We start from the raw sequence: 21,235 nt of genomic DNA on the forward strand, positions 1-21,235 counted from the left end.
AACTTCCTTTAATATATAAGACAACCTCGGGCACAAAGAAACCCAATTCCATTTCTGTTCCAAGTTTAAATCAATTTCAGTTTTTTGTCTTAACTGACTTCAGAGCTAATAACTGCCTTTGATGTGTTAGTTTCATCCTTTATCTATTTCTAAACTAAACTATTTCTCATAGCCAATACTTTCTGCTTGTAGATTTCATTACTTAAAAACAAACCAGTTTACACACAATTTTCATAATTTCCTATATTTAAGTTAGATAAATAACAAATTTTTGACTTAAAAATATAGAAAATTATCAATGTATTTTAGATTTATCTTTGGAAACAAACTTCTCTATTTTCAAAGGTCGAATTTAAAAGTAGCAAAAAGGATTAACTTTGAACTATTTAGTCCCTTGCTTTCCCTGACAGCTAACTTAATATCGTAATCAATTTTATTCTTAAAGAACTTGATGAATCCCGACTACATAAGCTCCGTTAATAAATGTTGCGTCATATGAAAAAACATCAAGAAAATAAAGTACACCAAATGCTGACTTGAAGCAGTAAAATGAAAATTTGACTCCACAATTTTTACTGCACTGTAGGGATGATAATTGACGTAGAAACATGTAACTGATTGCAACGTATATTTTTATATAAAATAAGAAAAGATAACTTGGTTTGCTATCGAAATGTTTATTTGATTGTTCTTGGTTGATTTGTATAGTATTGGCTAACTGTGACTCATATTAAGTTGTTATCTGGTATCTGTAAGGGTAAATTTAGTGAAATAAAAATAACTATCAGATTTAGAAGACACGTGCTGTGATTATATATAATTAGCAGTACTAGTAGAGTATGAAGGGACCATCGCTAAATTCCCACGTACATAATTGAAGTTTTTTTTTTTTTTTGATTATACACTGCACCTTTTTATTATTACTCTGATTAAAATGTTATTGGTGCTATTATTCACGCAACTAAAAAAAGAAAAAAAAGAAAACATTATTTGAAAGAGATACCCAGATAACTACCTGAATAAAACGTGCACTTTAACCTTTAAAAGTTCACGTTTAAAATATGTACTTTTCCTGCTTCCAAACATACCGTAGTTTAAGTATTTTAAAGAATTAACTCATATTTTTTAATGTTTCTTAGCAAGGGTGAAACATTTGCAAATGGGTACATAATGCACTCATGCTAGATCAACTACAAATTGCAATACTTCAAACAACATATAATAGCACATACCATATTTTCCATCGTCCAAAGAAGCAAGACATGCTTCTAATACACCTCGAGTAGGATTTCCACTTCGGCCATATTCATATCCCTAAAATACAAAAATCAATATTATATAACTAACTCTTAAACGAAATCCTGTAACTGAAAAATAGTACATTCACAGAATTACAAATATGGAACGACATGTTAGTACAAGGGGAGTCTACTATTAATCTTACTTGGGTATAATTAGTATTCAATAAAATAATGATTTTACATCTTCCGCTTTACACGGAAGATAACACTTCCGATATTTAGACGATATTTAGAAAACAATTTTTCTTTCAACTGATTCATACCCTGCTCTAGTCTTTTGATGTGATTAGAGTGGTCAAATCTTAAATACATATAAGACATTTCAAAAACTCTTTCAAATAGTATTCTTTGAACACTACGGTTTTGTTTGAATTACTGATGTTCGGTCTTTACTTCACAAATTAAAAACGTTAAATATTTTTCTCTCCTTACCCTATGCTGAGCTGGTCCATCTTGTTTAAAAGTAGTGGCAAGAGACATAGGAGGTACAACGGCGCATGATGACCACTGTTCTGGATCTTGTCCTACATGAATTGCCTTTGTTGCAAACCCTTGATCTTGAGGAAGGAAACCGTCTGACATTTTTCCTACCTATAAAAAGGAAATAAATACAAAATAAACAAAGTAAGACAATACATTAAAGACACGTCATTTAAATACACACTTACTTTTGCTCATTTAGTTCTAAATATGCTTTTTCTTCAGCTACATTAAAGTAACTCGCTGGTGCTACAGCTCATGAAGTGCTATCATTTGACAGACAGAGGGTGAAGGTTTGACTGGATGATACGTGGCCACACACTGTCTCTCAACTTTATTACGTTTTGCTTTCTAGAACAGAATTCCTAGTTTTTAATTTAGATACAAAGTTGTTAACTTGTGTCAAGGAACTTGAAAAGCAAAAATCTCCCGAATTATTTTGATGTTCTCTAGCAACTGGCAAATATTTAAAAGCCTTATACTCTGTAATTTATTTTTTTCAAAAAGTGAAGCAGGGATGCACATTCCCCTTAAGGGTTTGGGCACAGCCTCTCAAATTTACCAATCTCCCAAATGTACTGTTCTCCCCTCAAATTTACCATTCTCCAGTTTTTATCATTTTCAATGAAAATTATGCCTCCCCCCTTCCAAATAACCTCATGAATGCAACTTGAGCTCTAAAACCTGCTTGCGAGCACTCTCGTTGTGAAGTGAAGATTTCGTTAACTTTTTCTCTTATAAACGGTTCCGCAGGTGAACAGGAAACTACTCTGAAGTTACCTATTCGGCAACGAGTAGAAGACATTGAAAATGATACCAGAGAGCATCGAAATGTTTTTTTTTCTTTTAAGAACTCCGGAAACAAGAAAGACTGTTTACATCTAAGTTGTTAAAAATGTATTCTATAGATATAATTACCAATTATTACTTATTTTTAATTCACACTAACTCCCAATGGTTTCATGATGCTGAGTGAACACCGAAAATTGTCTTAATCGGTTATCGAATCCGAGACCTCGCATTATGCACTCAGATACATGGAATACTGAACTTTATGTAAAAGTGCTGCCTTTAAAGTGACTATAATACCTCAATGTAACATGCTGCTGCAATAACAGTTTCAGAGTTATATATTCGCAACTGGTTCATTTGATGATAGTGTTCGAAGAGAACGTCGTACTGGAAAGATCATACTGGATATATTACGGAAGCGTTTTCATCGTAGATCTTTCTTCTTCTTCTTCTTCTTCTTATTATTATTATTTTGAGATAAACAATACTCAGGACAGTCACGTGACGCACAGCGTCTGGCTTTGTCAGGAAATAAGTACCGATTTTCGTGATTGTAGCGGATGTGGTCTTGGGGAAACAGCAGGCATACGTGGAGATGTTTCAGATAAAAAGCATAACAAACAGCATTAACTGCCCTTGGAGAACACCGCGCACAAGAATAGTTTCTCAGTAGCCATATACCAGCATCATCATCATCTTTAATAATGTATAGGATTTTATTTCACTTTAGGCGTGAACACGAATAAACACCATGCATTTGAGCCCAATTTGAAATCAGGTTCTTACAATCTAGGAATGCTTCCAGCTGCCTTGTCATAACGTTCCACATGAATGAGTGTACGTTTCCATTTCTGCCACTTTTTAACGCTGTAAGGCGATGTCGCATCTATTTCGTATATTCAGGTATTTTGTTAACACCTCGCGGATAGTTACTAGCTGGTCATGCGACCTTCAACAACATTTTTCTCGATTTTCTGGACTGAAATTTGCTTTTCTTAAGCTTTACTAACTGCCTTACAATTCAGAGTCAATCATTGTTCCAGTGGGAACCAAACATATCAAAGGCAGACGAATTCACAATTTGGCTACAGTACTTGAGTCATCTTTAATTAAAATCATTCCTAATAATAAATTCAACTCGGTCAGAGATTTTACGTTAAGGTTTGCATATTAACACATATTAACGTACTATAAATAAAAAAGTATTTTACCCTTGATACGTTTTTAATTTATAATCCTTTACAATTTACTAGTTCTTGTTAGTTTTGATTCGTGTCTAATTTACAACAAATAAAATAACCGTACTCAATTTGTACTCTTATTGTAGTTCAAAAACATGCTATGGAACTACAAACTTACACAGGACGAATAAGCAGAGAATTCCATACATCATGCCTTTTATGTAGAAATAAGTTGTCTTTGAACACACTGAGGAAGAGGAAAGGAATCCCTCGAAACTATTTGTAGTTTTAATGTCTTTTGGATGTTTTAACGTATGAGAAATTTTATTCACTGTTAACTAAGTCAAATGGCCGTTCTTTGCACGGGAGAAGAGATTTATGGAAAGTACAGAGTCTGCCAGAAAAATGTATACACTCTGTCATCCTGTATCAGGATACTGGCATTGACAATTGTTCTGAAATTTAAGTATGTTGTAGTATGGTTTTTCGCAGTATTCAAAGTGGAAAAAAAGCAGAAGTGATATGTTTTATTACAATTTTGACACGACATACCGGCTATCTAAATGTTGAAATACAGTACGGGTATGTTACTTAACAGTTTGCATTTCTATTTGCATAATGACTGAGAATCATTGGAGAGCTTTGTAGTTACGAGGAACCATGGAGAGACCTTCTTGACCCCCAACAACTTTGAGAAAAAAAAAATCCTTTTCTGTTGTACTATAGAGAATTATTCACGAATGCTCGAAAACAGAGTTTTTATATTAACAATTTCCTGCGGGAAAATTCCTGGACCCCTCACTCGACTGAGAGGTAATCCAAACCCCCGAAAGATCCGACAACCCCCACAGCAGACAACTCCTCAGTTCGCCCATGCTCAAAACACGACATTTATATGCCTTAAGGTAAGGCGACACACACCCATATATATAAGAAAGGAAAAAAAAAGAAATCCTTAAGTTTAACGTCCCACGGTTATGCCGGTTAGGCTAAAGGAGACGGTGATTATGAGAAATGAATGAAATGGTGGAATGAAGAAAGTGGGAGGAAACGGGAGAACCCCGAGAAAACCCACGAGCACGATGTTTGTCCACCACAAAGTCCACACGGCGCGAGGTGGGATCGAACCAGGGACCCCAAGCACCGGAGGTGAACGCTCTACCACTGAGCCATCGCGCCCCCTATATAAGAAAGGAAATTCAAGAGCACATCACAATATAAACTAGATTAATTTCTTTGAAGACATCTCATTTTAAAAACAAAAGGTAAGAAATAGGTAACAAAAATGTCCGTGTTTTGAACTTAGAAATTATTTCTGCATAATAAATAAGATCTTTTTACGTGCAAAGCTATTCTTCAACTACTGTGTATAAAAATGAATTTATTAAAGGTATTTAGCATCCACTCTCCAGTGACGGTATGTCTTGATCACTGAAAAACCAGAGATGGTATGGTGTACCACCGCATACCGTCTCACTTCAACCACTGGTTTTTCGCCTAACAGATGTCGGCATTGTCATTTGTTTTGAGTTAAAATTATGTTGTAATACGGTTTTTCGCTCAACAACGTCAGCATGGTCTTGGTCAGCATGTATGTGGTACTGTCAGCATGGTTACTGAGATAAGAAAATGGCAGGAACACGCTTGACGTTCAAGCAGCGTAAGTACGTTTTGAAGTGTTTTTATCTGGTTTGGGAATGCCACCGAAGTGCAGCGTCAGTGGAGAGGAGAGGAGTTTGGTACTGAACCACCAACCCGCCTAACAATCAAATGCATTGTTGACAAGTCTGAGGTGCATGGAACGACGAGCGGTCGCTGCAGGTACAGCGGTCAATGTATCAATGGAGACAGATGCATATGCCTCTGCAACGTTCTGGTGAAGTTCTCGAGCGTCCCAACTGAAAATAATAATTGACAATGCCGACATCGTAGCGTAGGATCAGTTAGGCGAAAACCCACACCCAAATTTCAGAACAACTGTCAATGGCAGTATTCCGATACAGGACGACAAAAAGTGTATACATTTTTCTGGCGGACTGTATTTGAACCCTATTTCCTTCCCCTTTAGGGTATGCATTTCTATGAAAGTGTTATCATAAAAATTAGCAATGTCACCCTTTCCACCTGATTCTTTATCTTCCATTGCCCTCATGTCGATAAGGGATGAACTTGGACTTCGGGAGTGTCACTTTTCATATCAGCGATCCTTAAAACTATAGATTCTACACTAATATCAGTAGTTATCGATTGCTTTCATATGTCGCTCCCTTCTCACCTCTAACTCCGATGACGATAATGTGATAAAAACAGTCCATAATCCACTTATATACAAAAATTAGCAAATTCAGTGCAGCGGTCTAGAGATGTTGGCCATCAAACATCCTTACATTTCATTTTTTATATACAAAATGCCTCATCATAATAGGTGTTCTGCCATTACTGGCAGGTCATCTGTCGCAACTGAAGAAGAAAATTAAAATGGAAAATTTCAATAGTGCTGGCACTTGTATCAGGGTTTGAAAAAACTCGAGTCTTTTTGAAAAAGCCCAACCCACCTGGGCCCATATTTTTTCGGGTTTAATTGGTTTTTTTCGCAATATTGCAATGTCTTTGGGGTAAAAGTGTTAAAATGTAATTTATATATCAAGATTATCATTGTCACAACTTGCAACAATTTTCTATTCAGTACAATATTGAAAAAATGGCCGCCATTTTGAAATTTTACATTGGATCGCCGAGAAAATCTATACAGCAAATTTAGAGTATCTCGTGCTTCTACTCTGAAAATTTCAACTTGAAAGACAGAAAATTGCACTTTGTAGCGCGGATAACAGCTATTTTGAAAAAATGGCCGCCATTTTAAAATTTTACGTTGGTATGCCGTTAAGATCTATACAGAAATTTAGAGTGTCTCGTGCTTGTAACCTGAAATTTAAATTTAAAAGACCGAAAGTGGAACCCTGTAGTATGTGTGGTACACCAGGGGCGGATAGCCTCCAAGGAAGGGGGAGGGGGGGGTCAGAGCTGATGGATGTGAAATATTCGTCTAATGATCTAAAGGACGAATGAACAAATGTAGATCAAATCATCCCAGGAGTCTCAGTGACGTCCACCAAATGTTTTGTTGAAGTTCACTTCCGATACTTTGTGCGTTGAATTACAGGAATTTCCCGAGCACTTGTTGTAACACAGCTCTTTCCAGAAAATTAATTTAAAACAAATATATAACTCATATTTTATAAAGTATGAAATTAGATATTTTCCAGCGTAAAATAAATGGTTTTAATGTTATTCACTTCCGATGCTTTGTGCGTTCAATTGCGGTAATTTCCCGAGCACTTCTTTCACGACAAATTTCCCGAAAATGCAGCTTTCTTTACTGTACACCGAAACTTCCACTAGTACGGAAGTTTGAATCCAGCACCTGAAATAGTAACCGTTACGTAGTCTACGGAACTCCGAACATTAAGCTTTTAAATTTGACAAGAATTTTTACACTATTGCTGGTGTTGATTCTACCAAATGCTTATTTGAAAAGTAGCAACAAATAACTGAACTAAACTTTTGTTGTTGGAAAACCAAATTTTACTGAAGAATACTTGTGTTACCATCAAAGATAATAAAAAATATTAGTAGTTTTACTAATGCACTGCATATTTATTGGTAGTATCGGTACCTATGGCCTTAAACCCGTCAAACATATGAGGGACAACGTCCCTCGGCGTCGCCGAGCATACTATTTATGGAAAGTATTTTCTAAAACATAAAATTACATATTTTACTTCAAACAGCCTATAAGCATAGTCCATACATTAATTTATTCTATAATTATCTCAATCTAAGGTAAGGTTTCTTATTCATTCAGAACCTTATAAAGGTTTTATGTTGAAAGGTGTTCTATACTTTAACGCAAAAGCATCTGATTCGCCCAAGGAAAGGCCAAAATCTGATAAAAATCACTTTCAATGTGATCACCTTAGTTGTACCAACAATATACTAACAAAAAGCTCAAAAACCCAGGTGGGTTTTGAAGTTTTTTTTTTTTTTTTGGTGGGTCCAACCCGAAAAAAAAAAAACACCGGGTTTTTCGGACTAGAGCCACTTAGACAAACCCTGATGGCAGAACTTTGTCTTTCTGCGATGAGCTTTTGTAAGATCAAAAATTTTCTGCAGAAGAAACACTCGCGGTTGTTAAAAATACACTTTACGCGATGTAAGAAACAGTTCAAACTATATTTATTCGAGTCGTCCGTCATTTAAGACAAGTACACTTAGCAGGCGTGTTTTTATACTTTTCTGTTTGCTAATTTTTCCCTCTGGCAATTTTTCTGCATAGGCGCGGCAAATTTTCTGCGATTATATCGCAGATCGCGGCATGTTCTGCTTTAGGGACCCTGACTTGTATCCCCTTGGTTTTAATGGCGAGTTTATATACCGAATTTCATCCTCCCAACTTGTCGGACTTATGATATCACTAGTACAACGAACGAAGCATGCTTTCCCTCCCCCTAAGAAAAAGTTCCCACATTCGTGAAGGCATGTAAAATTATTCAGCAACAGAAAAAAATATTTTTTACTTTGGATGTTGAATCTGGTCAGTCACTATTTGCTCATTCTCTGCTTAAAATTAATAAATACTAGCAGAAGTGCTTGGTTTTGCACATGAAGAATACTGTTTATGCACTCTATTTGAAAATAAATAGTGAGTACAATAAATAATAACGAATAACGCCTTAGGCGTTGGCTCTGTCAGAAAATATTGAATTGAGTAAAATAAATAATGAGAGCAACGACAATGTTCCTATTAATTTCCGGGTCAGCCGATATGACACGTTATTGACTGAACTTAGGCTTAAATGGCATGGGGACTGTAATGAATGACCTTGAAAACTACGGATTCGACACTAATATTTGTAGTTTTCAATTATTTTTACATCACTCCTTGCAATCCCCCCCCTTTTTTTTTTCCAGATTGTAAGTCATATACATATTTACTTATTAAAAAAAGATTTACAAATCAAATTCCATCTTCCTAACATGAGAATCTATTTTGATATCAATTTTTAACTATTTCTTTCTATTTGAACCCCCTTAATCCCCCTCAGGATATATATTTAAAAAAAAAATCTACATATAACCTACTGTCTCTCCCAGATAACTCTCCATAGCTAGTCCCAAGCCCATGTTGAGTAGGATGGAGGGGCCCAGGATAGGATGAGTCGTAAGTCACAGACTGCAAATGCTCATGTAGTATCTAGAACTCTCTTTTGCGCTCCACTGGGGAGAATTAGAACATTGCTTCGTGCTCTTGTAGCATCTCTTGATTAAGGGTGATGTAAAATTGCAATGGATGTATGTGAAAGTGGTGATGAGATTCCTTACTAGAGGAAGCAAGAGGCTAGAAGAGATTGTAAGCCTCCCAAACGGGTCAATGACATTTACCGTTGGGCCCAGGATTGTGCGCGGATATTGCTGAGGCAGGCTATTGTAGCTATATCTACTGGAGGAATGTGCCTCCTAAACTGGAAGATCTACCTGGCGCAGATGGACATCACCCATTGGTACCTATTATGTACGGCGTACCTTTTCCGTAAATTCGGTAGGAGGGAGTTGGAAGGAAAGCCTTGGGATTCCTCCCAACCTCTTGGCGCTGATTGAACAACATATAGGTAGGCAGGCCAGAGTCCGAGTTCTCGTCCCCCAGTTTACCTTGTGGATCCTGGTTTGGGTTGGACTCTGCTGGGTTGTGGTAAGTTGGCGTTCTAGAGGGGGAAGGAGAGCGTGCCTTATAACGCTCGGTTGCCATCAGTGAATATGGTGGTAGGCTTTCACTCCCTTGCGGGGATGGGGGGCGATGACAGAAAGGTAGGAGCAATGAAAGATATCTCCAGGGATTCCTTGTGAATACAACAGATACATATGATGTATGAAAAAACTGACCGGAAGTAAGTAGTAGAGCTGGCCTTGAAATAAGGTACTCTCTGATATTGACAACTGTGTGGCACACAGTCCAATCATTGTTTCTTCGCTATAATTAGTAAGAAGTATGTCAAACAATGCTCTGGCTTTGAATACCAGACAAACATACCTACATTCATTTTTATATATATAAGACTGTCAAATCCTTTCTGGTTATGGTACCAGTCTCTATACAGTGTCAACGGTAAATTGAATGCCATTTTTGGCACTAATCTGGAAATGTTAGTAGATCACTCAACGATATTGAGTAAAAGTGTTAATTAATATGAAACGTGAAAAGTTGATTTTAACGTCATAACATTACAAATTAAATTTTCGATACCTAAATGCCCCCCTTGCCGTGCCCTTCCTACCACGTACTACGAACCCGTTAATTACGCCACTGTATAAAAGACTCAATTTTTCACAACAATTATGGTCCATGTTATCCTCTTTAGAATGTGCATTTTAATCAAGTAATATGATAAAAAACCAGTTTGGGATAGCTGATAACTTAATACAAAAATTCATTTCAAATTATTAAACAGATTTTCCGTGATCGATTAGAAACAAGATTACTTTCTCTCTTTTATACATTAGATGACGATTAGATTATTCACTTATTCAGTGCAAAACACGCGCATCTTTGTCAGAAAAAAGGACACTGTTTCTTTCACAATAATGTTTTTTGTAGGAAATAAGACTACATACTTGACGTCACATGTCAAAAAAAAAAAACTTACTTTTTAACTTGGATGCTAGCCAAAGAATTCATAATATTGTTGTGTTCGCAAAACTGAGAGTACTCAAATTGATTTTAGGCAACAATAATTTTGGACATGACTGTACCAACCTTTCGCTCACACGGAATAAAATATACTTTTCTTATTCGCTTGTCACCCTATCCAGTTATTAAAATATTTCTTCTCTTCAAAGCAATTTAACTTTTGCCACAATAATCAGCAAAACTTTTGCAGAGACTGATGCCAATCGATGACGAGCAGATGAGGTCATGGACAATGATAACAGATTTGTTCTCCTGGATTCTTTTTAATCCCTCTATCGAAACAAAATTAATCTTGTCTTGCGCTTTCCTATCATCAACTTTACTGATCTTTCTTTCTATCTAAACATTTACAGACTCACATGTAAATGTCTTCCGTTAAAGATAGAAGCCGCGGCACACACATCCTTTTGACAGACGCTATAGGTTACTAACTGCACGGAGAGGCATATAGATAGATGGTTGATGTCGTACTCTCTGTCAGGACGCGGGTTTTCCTGACGGGCGTCCTTTTCTCTAACTTTTCTGTTTCTATTATAATAAACTTTTAACTATGTTTAACAATTAAAAAATGACAACGTAATACACCAGAGTCACTGAACTACTTTCGAAAAATCCATCTCGGGATACCAACTAACGACTTATTTCTTCCGTATGTGGATTGGTTTAGAAGAAAGGTACTATCCTGACACGCCTGAAGAGAGAAACAATCACCTAAAGAGAGAGTCCATCAGCTAAGAATAAAAAACGCTATGTTAGGTCGGTCACGGACAGGCCCGACGGTTTAGCTTGTATGTGGTATTTTATTTCTCGCTAACACTATCCGGATCTGAACGGAATTTTGTAAGCAAACGGCCCAGCATCAGATGTTTTCCACAGCTTTGCACTTCGTGAGTTTTTCAATTCAGTTCATCCACTATGATTCGTTTGTTATGCATATTCTTTGGCCAACATGGAGAATCACCAGGAAGGTTCTAGAATGCTGACTCATAAACAGAGGTGACGGTGCGTCAGCGGCCTAGTTGGTTCCTTTCTTTATCAAAGCTCAATATTCAATTCACATAGTAATGCTGAGCGAGCCATAGTGAGTGAAGGTAGTTAGTAGCCAGGTTGATTACCTCCTTTACAACTCAATGGAATGAGAGCCATTGTTCTAGAACCCACCCGAAAAACCTATTTCACTAATTTTATTTATAGATGTATTTCTCTTCCTCTGTTTTATTCGAAATATATTATTTAAATTACAAATGAATTTGTAATATAAGATGTCGAAAGTTATTTCTAGCTAGGCAAAGATCTCACCATTTGTACATGAAAAATTACTGTTTAGAAAATAATTTCTATTTAGTCCCAAACTTACGGATACAATATGGCATATTTCTATGTTAATGTCACCAATATTATAATGTCACCGGGACTTCTTGCTTTTGTCAATGAATATCCCAGTTACATGATTTGTCTCCAGTTATTAACTCACTTCTGGCCAAACCTCCAAATATGACTAGGGCTGGATTAACCCATCTGGAGGGCCGGAGCTTGAAAGAAAAATATTATGTATATGGCCCCTGCTGACTTCACCTAATGCATTTCTGTGAAAGTGCAGTAGGAGAGTTAGGGGAATATGCTTCACACTTTTGGCCATATTTTATTTTATGATGATAATGGTATTTTCATGATTCTTTTTAGATAGACAGTTGCGATTTTGATCAGAGTGAAGGCCTGGGACTATAGCCACCCAAAGCCCCCGCCTTAATCCGTTCCTGGATACGACCTTTTGCTATTGGAACGCAGACATATATTCCATTCATTATACAAGACAGAGGTGGCAGATCGTTCATCTCTGGTGCATGGGATCCTTGGTTCAATCCCAGCTCGCGCCAAGTGAGCCTTGTGGTCGACAAACACCGTGTGCGTGGATTTTCTCGTGGGTCTTCCGTTTCCTTCATATGTAGGTTCATCAAATCCTTAAATGTTTGTGATTCACACCTGTAGGGCGCTTCAACTCAAGCTTCATATTACATAGTTTTACATATTTTGACCAATATTATATATTTCTATGGTTTCTACATATTTTTTTTTTTTTTACATAAAACTGTCTTAAAATTTTGCGTTTACTGAAATTTTAATTTAAAAGAAGAAACTCTCCAACTGCGCAAGGCTTGCATCTAGATCCAATTTTGTCATGTCTATCTTTCAGTTTCTTTACCGAAACAGAAATATCTCTCTTTTTTTTTTTCTATTTGTCAAACCATGTTTCGCAGAATTTTCGCCGATAACAAAAGAAATATAAGAAGAAACAAGTAAAAATCATCCCTCCAGGGTACATTAGGAGCGCCTCTTATTCTCAACTCTGGAGGAAGACAGATCACGTACCTGACAGGCGACTGGCCAGGAAATTCCTAAAATAAAGTCTATTTGATTGTTATTGGAGGTCGGACGGGAAAAAAGATGAAAGCAAATCCTGCATTTCAAGTTAAAACTGTATGCTAGTGTGCTTCCAGGAATTTACTACAAGAGTTCGTTCCAAGAAGCTGGCGACAATGACAATATCATAGCAGGTAACCTAAGCTTTCAAAGAACTTCGCTTGTTCAACTGAATGACAGGACAGTACTCTAGTGTTGCAGTTTTAAAACGCACGTGTTCTGTATTGACCGTCGAAATTAGAAATAGCTCCGGTTGCCTCAACTTCATCCGCGAAATTGCGGTCGTGGGTAACTATCGATGATGCGTTTACTACGGACGGTCAAGTGTATTGTGCCAAGTGTGTGATTTAAAAAAAAAAAAAAAATGTTCAATGAAATATCAGTTAGAACAACATGTACGAAGTGTACTCCAAGCAAGAAATAATTTGCGAACTGCAAAAAAACAAGTACTCTTGACACAAATGCATCAAGATACTTCAGTGAGTGAGTTTTTCAAAGACTTGTGCCAAGCAATGATATCAGCAAACATTCCCTGGTACAAAGTTCAAGTGCCAAAATACCGTGCTTTTCTGGAGAAGTACTGCGGGCGTCGAATTCCTGACAAATCCACTCTTCGAAAGTGTTATCTCGAAGTTTGTTATAGGGAAGCTATAGATACCATTAACGCAGAAATAGGCATTTAATACATTTGGATTTCTGTGGACGAAACAACAGACGTTCTGGGACGTTAAGTAGCAAATTTAGTGTTTGGAAAGTTAAGTGAAGATACTCCATCTAAATTCTATCTTATTGCGAGTAAATTGCTGGAACGCACGAATCATTCCACGATTGCTCGCTTTGTATACGATGGTCTTAAAGTGTTGTGGCTGGGAGGAGTTCAGGAAGAAAAAGTCCTTTTTATCTATACAGACAGTACAGCGTACATGTTAAAAGCGGCTAGAGCACTTACAGTTTTTTACTCTCACTTAATTCATTTCACCTGTATGGCCTATGCTCTTCAGCGTGTTTCTGAAGAGGTAAGAGACAACTTTTGCGAAGTAAATCAACTAGTTTTTTTCCACGAAATTTTTTTTATTAAGGTGCCACAACGTGTTCAAGTTTACAGAGATCAACTGCCAGACGTGCCACTTCCTCCAGAGCCTGTGCTAACACGATAAGGCACTTGGATACAGGCAGTACATTTCTACAATGAACTTAAAAAAGCCTGTTGTTCATTCATTTCCATCGGAGTCTGCTGTGTCAGTTGGCATTGCTCACAAACTTCACTCAAAAGTAGCGTGTGATATCGCATACACAGACAGCAATTTTGGTTGGCTACCTACAAGCATTAAAAAGCTCGAGACTGTTGGGTGGCCTATTACGGAATCCATGGAAATCATAGAGGATGCAAAGCAGGGTTTGCCCAAGTGGGCCCAGCCCGAAAAAACCCGGTGGGTTTTTTCGGGTTGGACCCACCTGAAAAAACCCACTTTAAAACCCACCTGGGTTTTTGACCTATTTGTTAGTATATTATTGGTACAACTAAGGTAATCACATTGTAAGTGATTTTTATCAGATTTTAGACTTTCCTTGGGCGAATTAGAGGTTTTCACGTTAGGGTATACAACAACATTGAACATAAGACCTTTATAAAGCTCTGAATGTGCTAAATAAATTTTTAAAAACTTACCTTAGCTTGAGGTAGTTATAGAACAAATTAATGTATGGATTATGGTTATAGCCTTTTGAAGTAAAATAAGCAAATTTGTACTTTAGAAAATATTTTCCGTGAATAGTGTGCTCGTCGACTCGGCGACACCGAGGGACGTTATCACTCATACGTTTGATGGGTTTAAGGCCATATGTGCCGGTACTAATAGTACATATGTAAATACATTAGTAAAACTATTAGTATTATTTCTTACCTTTGATGTAAAACACAAGTTTTTTCAACTAAAATTTGGTTGAACAATAACAGTTTAGTTCAGTCATTTGTCGCTACTCTTCAAATAAGCATTCTGCAGAATCAACACCAGCAATAGCGTAAACATTCTTTTCAAATTTAAGAAGCTTAATGCTCGGGGTTACGAAGACTATGTAACGCTTACTATTTCAAGTGCTGAGTTCAAATTTCCGCACTAGTGGAAGTTTTGATGTACACGCCGTGAAAGAAGTGCTCGAGAAATTCCCGAATTAAACGCAGAAAGATCGGAAGGAATACTTAAATAATAAAACTATTTATTTTACACTTAAGCCTGCCATACGTCCCGTAAAAAACGGAACAGTCCCGTTTTTGGGCCCGAGTGTCTCGCGTCCCCGTAAATTTAGTCGGGACAGGGAAATGTCCCGTATTTTAACTCCGTTCCATTTCTGCTATCAATATCAGCTTATTCGAAAAGAGAAAAATAAAAAATTCTGACATTGGCTGGGAATCCTGTAATTAGTGAATGTACAGTACGCTGTTGCATGTAACAGTTTCGAGGAAGTTATTACACCACCCTGTTCGACTTGATAGCGAGCGAAATTTGGAATGTTACTTTTTCCATTGAACTTGATGGAAACTCGGATACTCTCCGGAAAAAAAAAATGGCTTTGAGTGTTTCTACATTTACAAACGCGGGGGAAGATGGCTGACCTTTTCTCCAGTAACACAGGGGCTCAGAATTGTGCTTTGGTCCAGGTCTTAGAAAAATGTAAATCTGGTCCTGTCAATTACACACGACACAGGGAGAAAAATCAGCTTTTCATGAAATTAAACTGACGAACGTAATTTTGGCAAATACATCCATGTAAATAAATATTGCTAAACGCGCGAAGAATATTGAAGGTAGATTGTACCATTGATTTAAATAATTTGCATATTGATTTCCTGTAAAGCATTTTTATAGCACATCATAAGTTTTTAGGCATTTTCAGTCTATACAATTAATTGGAGGGTACGAAGAGAGAAAAGCAGCCGCTGCTTAGTGAACTTTCGCCTGTTATATTCTTGAAAAAAATAAAATAAATAAATAAAAATGAAATCTTTTACTTTTAGTCTCACGGTTATGACTGCTATGCTCAAGGTGACGGTGATGAGGAGAAATGAATGAAATGACGGAATGAAGAAAGTGGGAGGAAACGTGAGAATCCCGAGAAAACCCACGCACAAAGTGTTTGTCCACCACAAAGCTCACTTGGCGCGAGCTGGGATCGAACTAGGGACCCCATGCACCAGAGGTGAGCGCTCTACCACTGAGCCACCGCGGTCTATTATACTTTTGTTCATAACCAAACTATAGTTCAATTCATTGGGTTGGAAAGTCGAGGGGTGGGACCTGAGGTGTCCTGTATTCTCATGGAGAAAATATGGCAGGTTTATTTACGCTGGAAGATGTTAATTTCATTAATTGTATCTTTGTTTTAAATTAATAGACCCCTTTTGGTATTCATATTTGGCGAACGTTAGTCAGGCTTCTGGATGACTTGATCTACATTTGTTTGTTTGTCTGCCGAGCTCCTTCATGGCTAAGCGGTTAGTGTACGCGTCTTCGGCGTGGGTGACCCGGGGTTGCTTCCCGGAGAAAGCTCACGTGGTTCGAATTCCACTTTAATCAGTAGGTCCCGTCTCATATAGCCTCGCTGCTGAAAGGCACGTTAAACACAAAATCAACTCAACTCGTTTGTCTGCCTCTCCACACACACTACAGGGTACAACTTTCGGCCTTTTAAGTTAAATTTTTCACAGTACAAGAAGAGACACACTAAATTTCCTGTAGATTTTTGGCGGCTTACCAACGAAAAATATCAAAATAGTGGCCATTTTTTCAAAACAGCGCGTATCTGTGCTACGAAGCGCAATTTTCAGTCTTTTAAGTTAAAATTTTGACGGTGGAAGCACAAGATATGCTAAATTTGCATTATAGATTTTCTCGGCGAGGGAATGTAAAATTTCAAAATGGTGGCCATTTTTTCAAAACAGCAGTGAGTAGAAAATTGTTGCAAGTTGTGAGAATAACAATCTTGAAATATAAATTACAAATATAAATCACATTTTAACAATTTTACCCCAAAGACATTGAAATATTTCGAAAAAACCCGATTAAACCCGAAAAAACCCAATTAAACCCGAAAATACCCGAAAAAACCCATATGGGCCCAGGTGGGTTGGGCTTTTTCAAAAAAGCCCGGGTTTTTTCAAACCCTGATGCAAAGAGACTGTTGCAAGGTGTGTGTGGAGATGTAGGAGAAAAGTTCGAAAGAAACTAAATGCAGTGCTGGGAAGAAATCCGGGTTACGACAGCCTATTAGCAGTGTGTGAGATTCTCAGTGGTGAAACAAGACCCCCCCTGAAAATATTTCCCCCAACTACATCCCCCTGTTGAACTACGCTCCTGTTACCTCATGTGATGTAGAGTTGTATTTAATCCGATCGCCGACAAAATTTTACTTCTGATCATTTGGAAATGTACCTTGTAACCCATTGTGCAACAACACACAGTTGAACTGCAGGCACATCTTTTGTAAGTACTTTATTTCAAATTAAAAATGTTCATTAGTGGAAATATTCTTCAATCTTAGTTCAGCTGGTATTGTTTAAAAGATATAGGACTGCTTTTTGCTGCATGAAATATATATGAAGTATATATATATATATGAAGTATATATATATATATATATATATATATATACATTTCGTGTTAAGTTGCTTTTAGTATTTAAATTTGTATATTGCGTATAATTAATCTCTCTCTAGCCGATTCACATCTTCCTTCATTCGCGTCTGATTTTAATTATCCTGCAATCAGTCATATCAGTGACGTATGGCTGTCTCAGCTGTTCAAGCATTTCACTTCATTGGGGGACTTGCATTAAGCAGGATAAAGTGCAGTAGATTTTCCTTTTTATTTTCATAATTCGTTTAAATGTTGCATACTCATACGCGTGTTAATATTACGCTTTCATAAATATGCAACATATGTATTTTTACAATTCTTATATAATATTAGATACTTCTTACATTTTTAAGCAATTTTTGTTACATATTTAGGGGGTTGATATCAGGGTTGGCAAAAAACAGGTTATTTTGGTTTAAATAATTTACTCTATGTATTTATATTAAATATGGACAGAAACTAGTTTGTTTCGCCTTGGTGTTATTATGTAACAACAAGGTTATGCTAGAAAGGGTCACATAAGCTTAAAGCAGAATCCAAACCGCTTCTCGGCTTACATCCAAGAGAAATTGTCCATTTAGACACGAAACCGGGACTAATTGGTCATTAATGCGATTGCCGACTCACTCATGAAGGACTCCTGATAAAAATACTGATAAAGCCAAGTTTACATAGGCTTACTTGTTAATATGATTGTCAAGAGTCATTTCAGAAGGACAAAAAGATAAACAGTTACACAAGTAAAAACATTATACAGAATTATATATAAATCGGAAAACTCCTGCCTTAGCCATTGGGAAAATCGTGTTATTACTTTAATGCATTTGTATGTAAAATTTTAAGGTCAAGGTACCATAATCACTACTCTAAAACTTATGTATTAAATTACAAATTTGGTATGTAGATATCATTCAATAAAATTAAAACCAAGTCAAATCCAAGCTGATGTTGGAAGCAACGTAGTCAGTTGATAAATTTTGCCAATTTCTATCAATACATTTAAGCAACCTTGGCTTCTTTAAAAAACAACAGGCATTGATTCAAGTAGAAATATATAATTTGGTTTCATTTCGTATCTTTAGGCTTAACATCCTTATGAAATACCAAAGTTATCACGGAAAAGACTTTTGCTTACAAGGAACCCTAGGTATCTATCAGAGCCCGATTTTCATGAAACTTTGTATATAGATAGAGCACCTTGAGAAACTCGCACAGCCAAATTTGTAGCTGCAGAGTCCAAGACGTTGGGGCACTAGGGCCCGAGAAAGATCAAAAGTGGAACCTCAGTACATTAAGGACATGGTGAGAAAATGCACGTTTTTCTTTAAAACTAATCATTGTAACGACACGAAATGAGCATACATGTATATGAGATGGTCGATATGATCTGTTGAAAGTTATAAAAAGAATATCCGCCATCTTGAAAGAGGCCATGTTGAAACTGGTGCGATTGGTGCAAATGAGAAGAGGGTCACCCGACGCATTAATTTGAACGTAAATATCCACAAAAACCTGTTGGCGAAGTCTGTTGTGGGATTATATTATTCCTGTGCTTCTGGTAGAGTGGTTTAGGTACAAGATAAGCAAAGTGTATCCTATGACACTCGAGCAGATGGAGGGTATGGAGCACTATAGGTGGACTGATATGACGTTCTGATTTCTGTTCGAATTAATTTAAGTCTAATAAAGAGTTACAAGTTAATGTCAACCATGATATTATTATGAAGATTTAACCCGTCATACCAGCACATCCCACCAATTACATGTTGCTAAATGATGACACAAATGATGTAGTGCTAAAATTATATTCCGCTCGGTTTTCTAGTTCTACTGATCCCACTCACAGCGCTCCATAATCTGCATCTGCTCGAGTGTCATAAGATACACTTTGCTCATCTTGTACCTAAACCACTCTACCAGAAGCACAGGAATAATGTAATCTCACAATAGATTTCACCAACAGGTGTTTGTGGCTATTTACGTTCAAATTAATGCATCAGGTGACCCTATTTTCATTTGCACCAATCACACCAGTTTCAACATGGCCTCTTTCAAAATGGCGGATATTCTTTTTATAACTTTCAACAGATCATATCGACCATCTCATATACATGTATGCTCATTTCGTGTCGTTACAATGATTAGTTTTAAACAAAAACGTGCATTTTCTCACCATGTCCTTAATGTACTGAGGTTCCACTTTTGATCTTTCTCGGGCCCTAGTGCCCCAACGTCTTGGACTCTGCAGCTAGAATTTTGGCTGTGCGAGTTTCCCGAGGTACTCTCTGTATATACAAAGTTTCATGAAAATCGGGCTCTGATAGATACCTAGGGTTCCTTGTTAGAGGGACACTTCGAATCGCCACTTGGTTTACACTTGAAAGATGGGTTGTGGTTCGACCGAGAATTGAACACGGGACCCCTTGATTAAAAGGTGAAAAGTAGATAAACGTAATGCGGATGGTTTGGTATGTGGAAACGTCACCATGAAGTTCACACGTTTCAAAGCATTTTCCGTTCTTTTCTTTCTTTTTTTAACGTTTTTTTTATTAAAAAAACAGCTGGTTTAAACCAGCCAACCCTGGTTGATATCCGGACTCGACTCATCATCGTCGTCTCCTTTAGCCTAGCAGACATAATAGTGGGACGTAAAACTCGATTTCACTTTTTCTATTTATTATACATGGAAAGGATAGCCAAACGTGTACGAAGGCACGATGCAGTCAAAAGAAAAGTTCTTTATTCCCGGCTATCTTTGGCCATAACCGGAACAAATTTACCAAGTTGAATAGATATTTGGAAGCTTGAACAAAATTTTAAGAAAACTTTATACAAATTGATCTCTTAAATCAGGTATTGACAAGTCAAAATAGTAAATGGAAAAGAATTTTTATGACCGTAACAACTCGTTTTCAGATAAGCATGTGACCCGTAAAAAGTATATTATCAATCACTTCCCTAGAGTACATTACATTCTATGGATATTCTTCAGTTCTAGTATAAAACAATCTACCCTTGCACTTAATTAAAATGCCGGTTACAGTAAGGCACTACCACAGTCTACTTAATCTCATATGTTGATAATTACAGCATAGATTTGGTTGACAATCAATTTTTTTTAACGGAATTATGACCTCACAATATACCGGCCAACTTGAACATGTGGCACCACATGGCTCTTTGTCTTCAATTGTCACTTACTTGTCTATTTCACGTGTTTAATGCTTTCAGTATCTTCTCTTGATAATCGTATTCTTTTCACTTATGTGCGCGTTTAAGTTCCTGTTTGATTGACTGAATATGGAATTCGCAATCACATTCACTTTCAATGATAGTCTGATGCAAGAACTTTATTTCTGCCGGTTAAATACTTCCAAACACGACAACCCTGATCCTGATGCAACTTTATTCTGCTTGTAGTCAGTAACAGTGTTCGCACGTTTCGTTTCCCTAAGAAAGTTTCCCTCAAATGACTCAAAATTTTCCCTAGTTTGTTGAGTGTCAAATTCCTATGACAGAAGTTATTAGTACACATTGGATTTTAATGCACTTAATATTCATGAAATATGCATGCAACTATGCTAAAATATGCACTTAATAAGCACTAAAAATGCAATAAAAGAGTATTTTCAAACATGCAGCAAAGTTATGATAAGTATCGTAGATGAAATATAACATCGA

General features: G+C 36.9%; 1 protein-coding gene across 2 annotated transcripts in view; it reads right to left on the reverse strand.

Annotated features, from left to right (window-relative positions):
* Positions 1-21,235, reverse strand: part of LOC145673307 (cystathionine gamma-lyase-like) — a 183,845-nt gene that overhangs the window by 20,263 nt on the left and 142,347 nt on the right. The window contains exons 1-3 of one of the 2 annotated variants that reach the window (XM_081742900.1): positions 20,756-20,958; positions 1,734-1,892; positions 1,233-1,314 (exon numbers count right to left, since the gene is read on the reverse strand). In XM_081742900.1, coding sequence (XP_081599026.1) covers positions 1,233-1,314; positions 1,734-1,883 — 232 coding nt within the window. In that variant the 5' untranslated portion in view covers positions 1,884-1,892; positions 20,756-20,958. Of the gene's footprint in view, positions 1-1,232; positions 1,315-1,733; positions 1,893-20,755; positions 20,959-21,235 lie in introns of those variants that run through there. The other variant, XM_081742899.1, reaches the window with a different exon arrangement.

This window comes from Thermobia domestica, chromosome 16, assembly GCF_964235325.1.
Source record: "Thermobia domestica chromosome 16, izTheDome1.hap1.1, whole genome shotgun sequence".
Classification (NCBI taxonomy): domain Eukaryota; kingdom Metazoa; phylum Arthropoda; class Insecta; order Zygentoma; family Lepismatidae; genus Thermobia; species Thermobia domestica.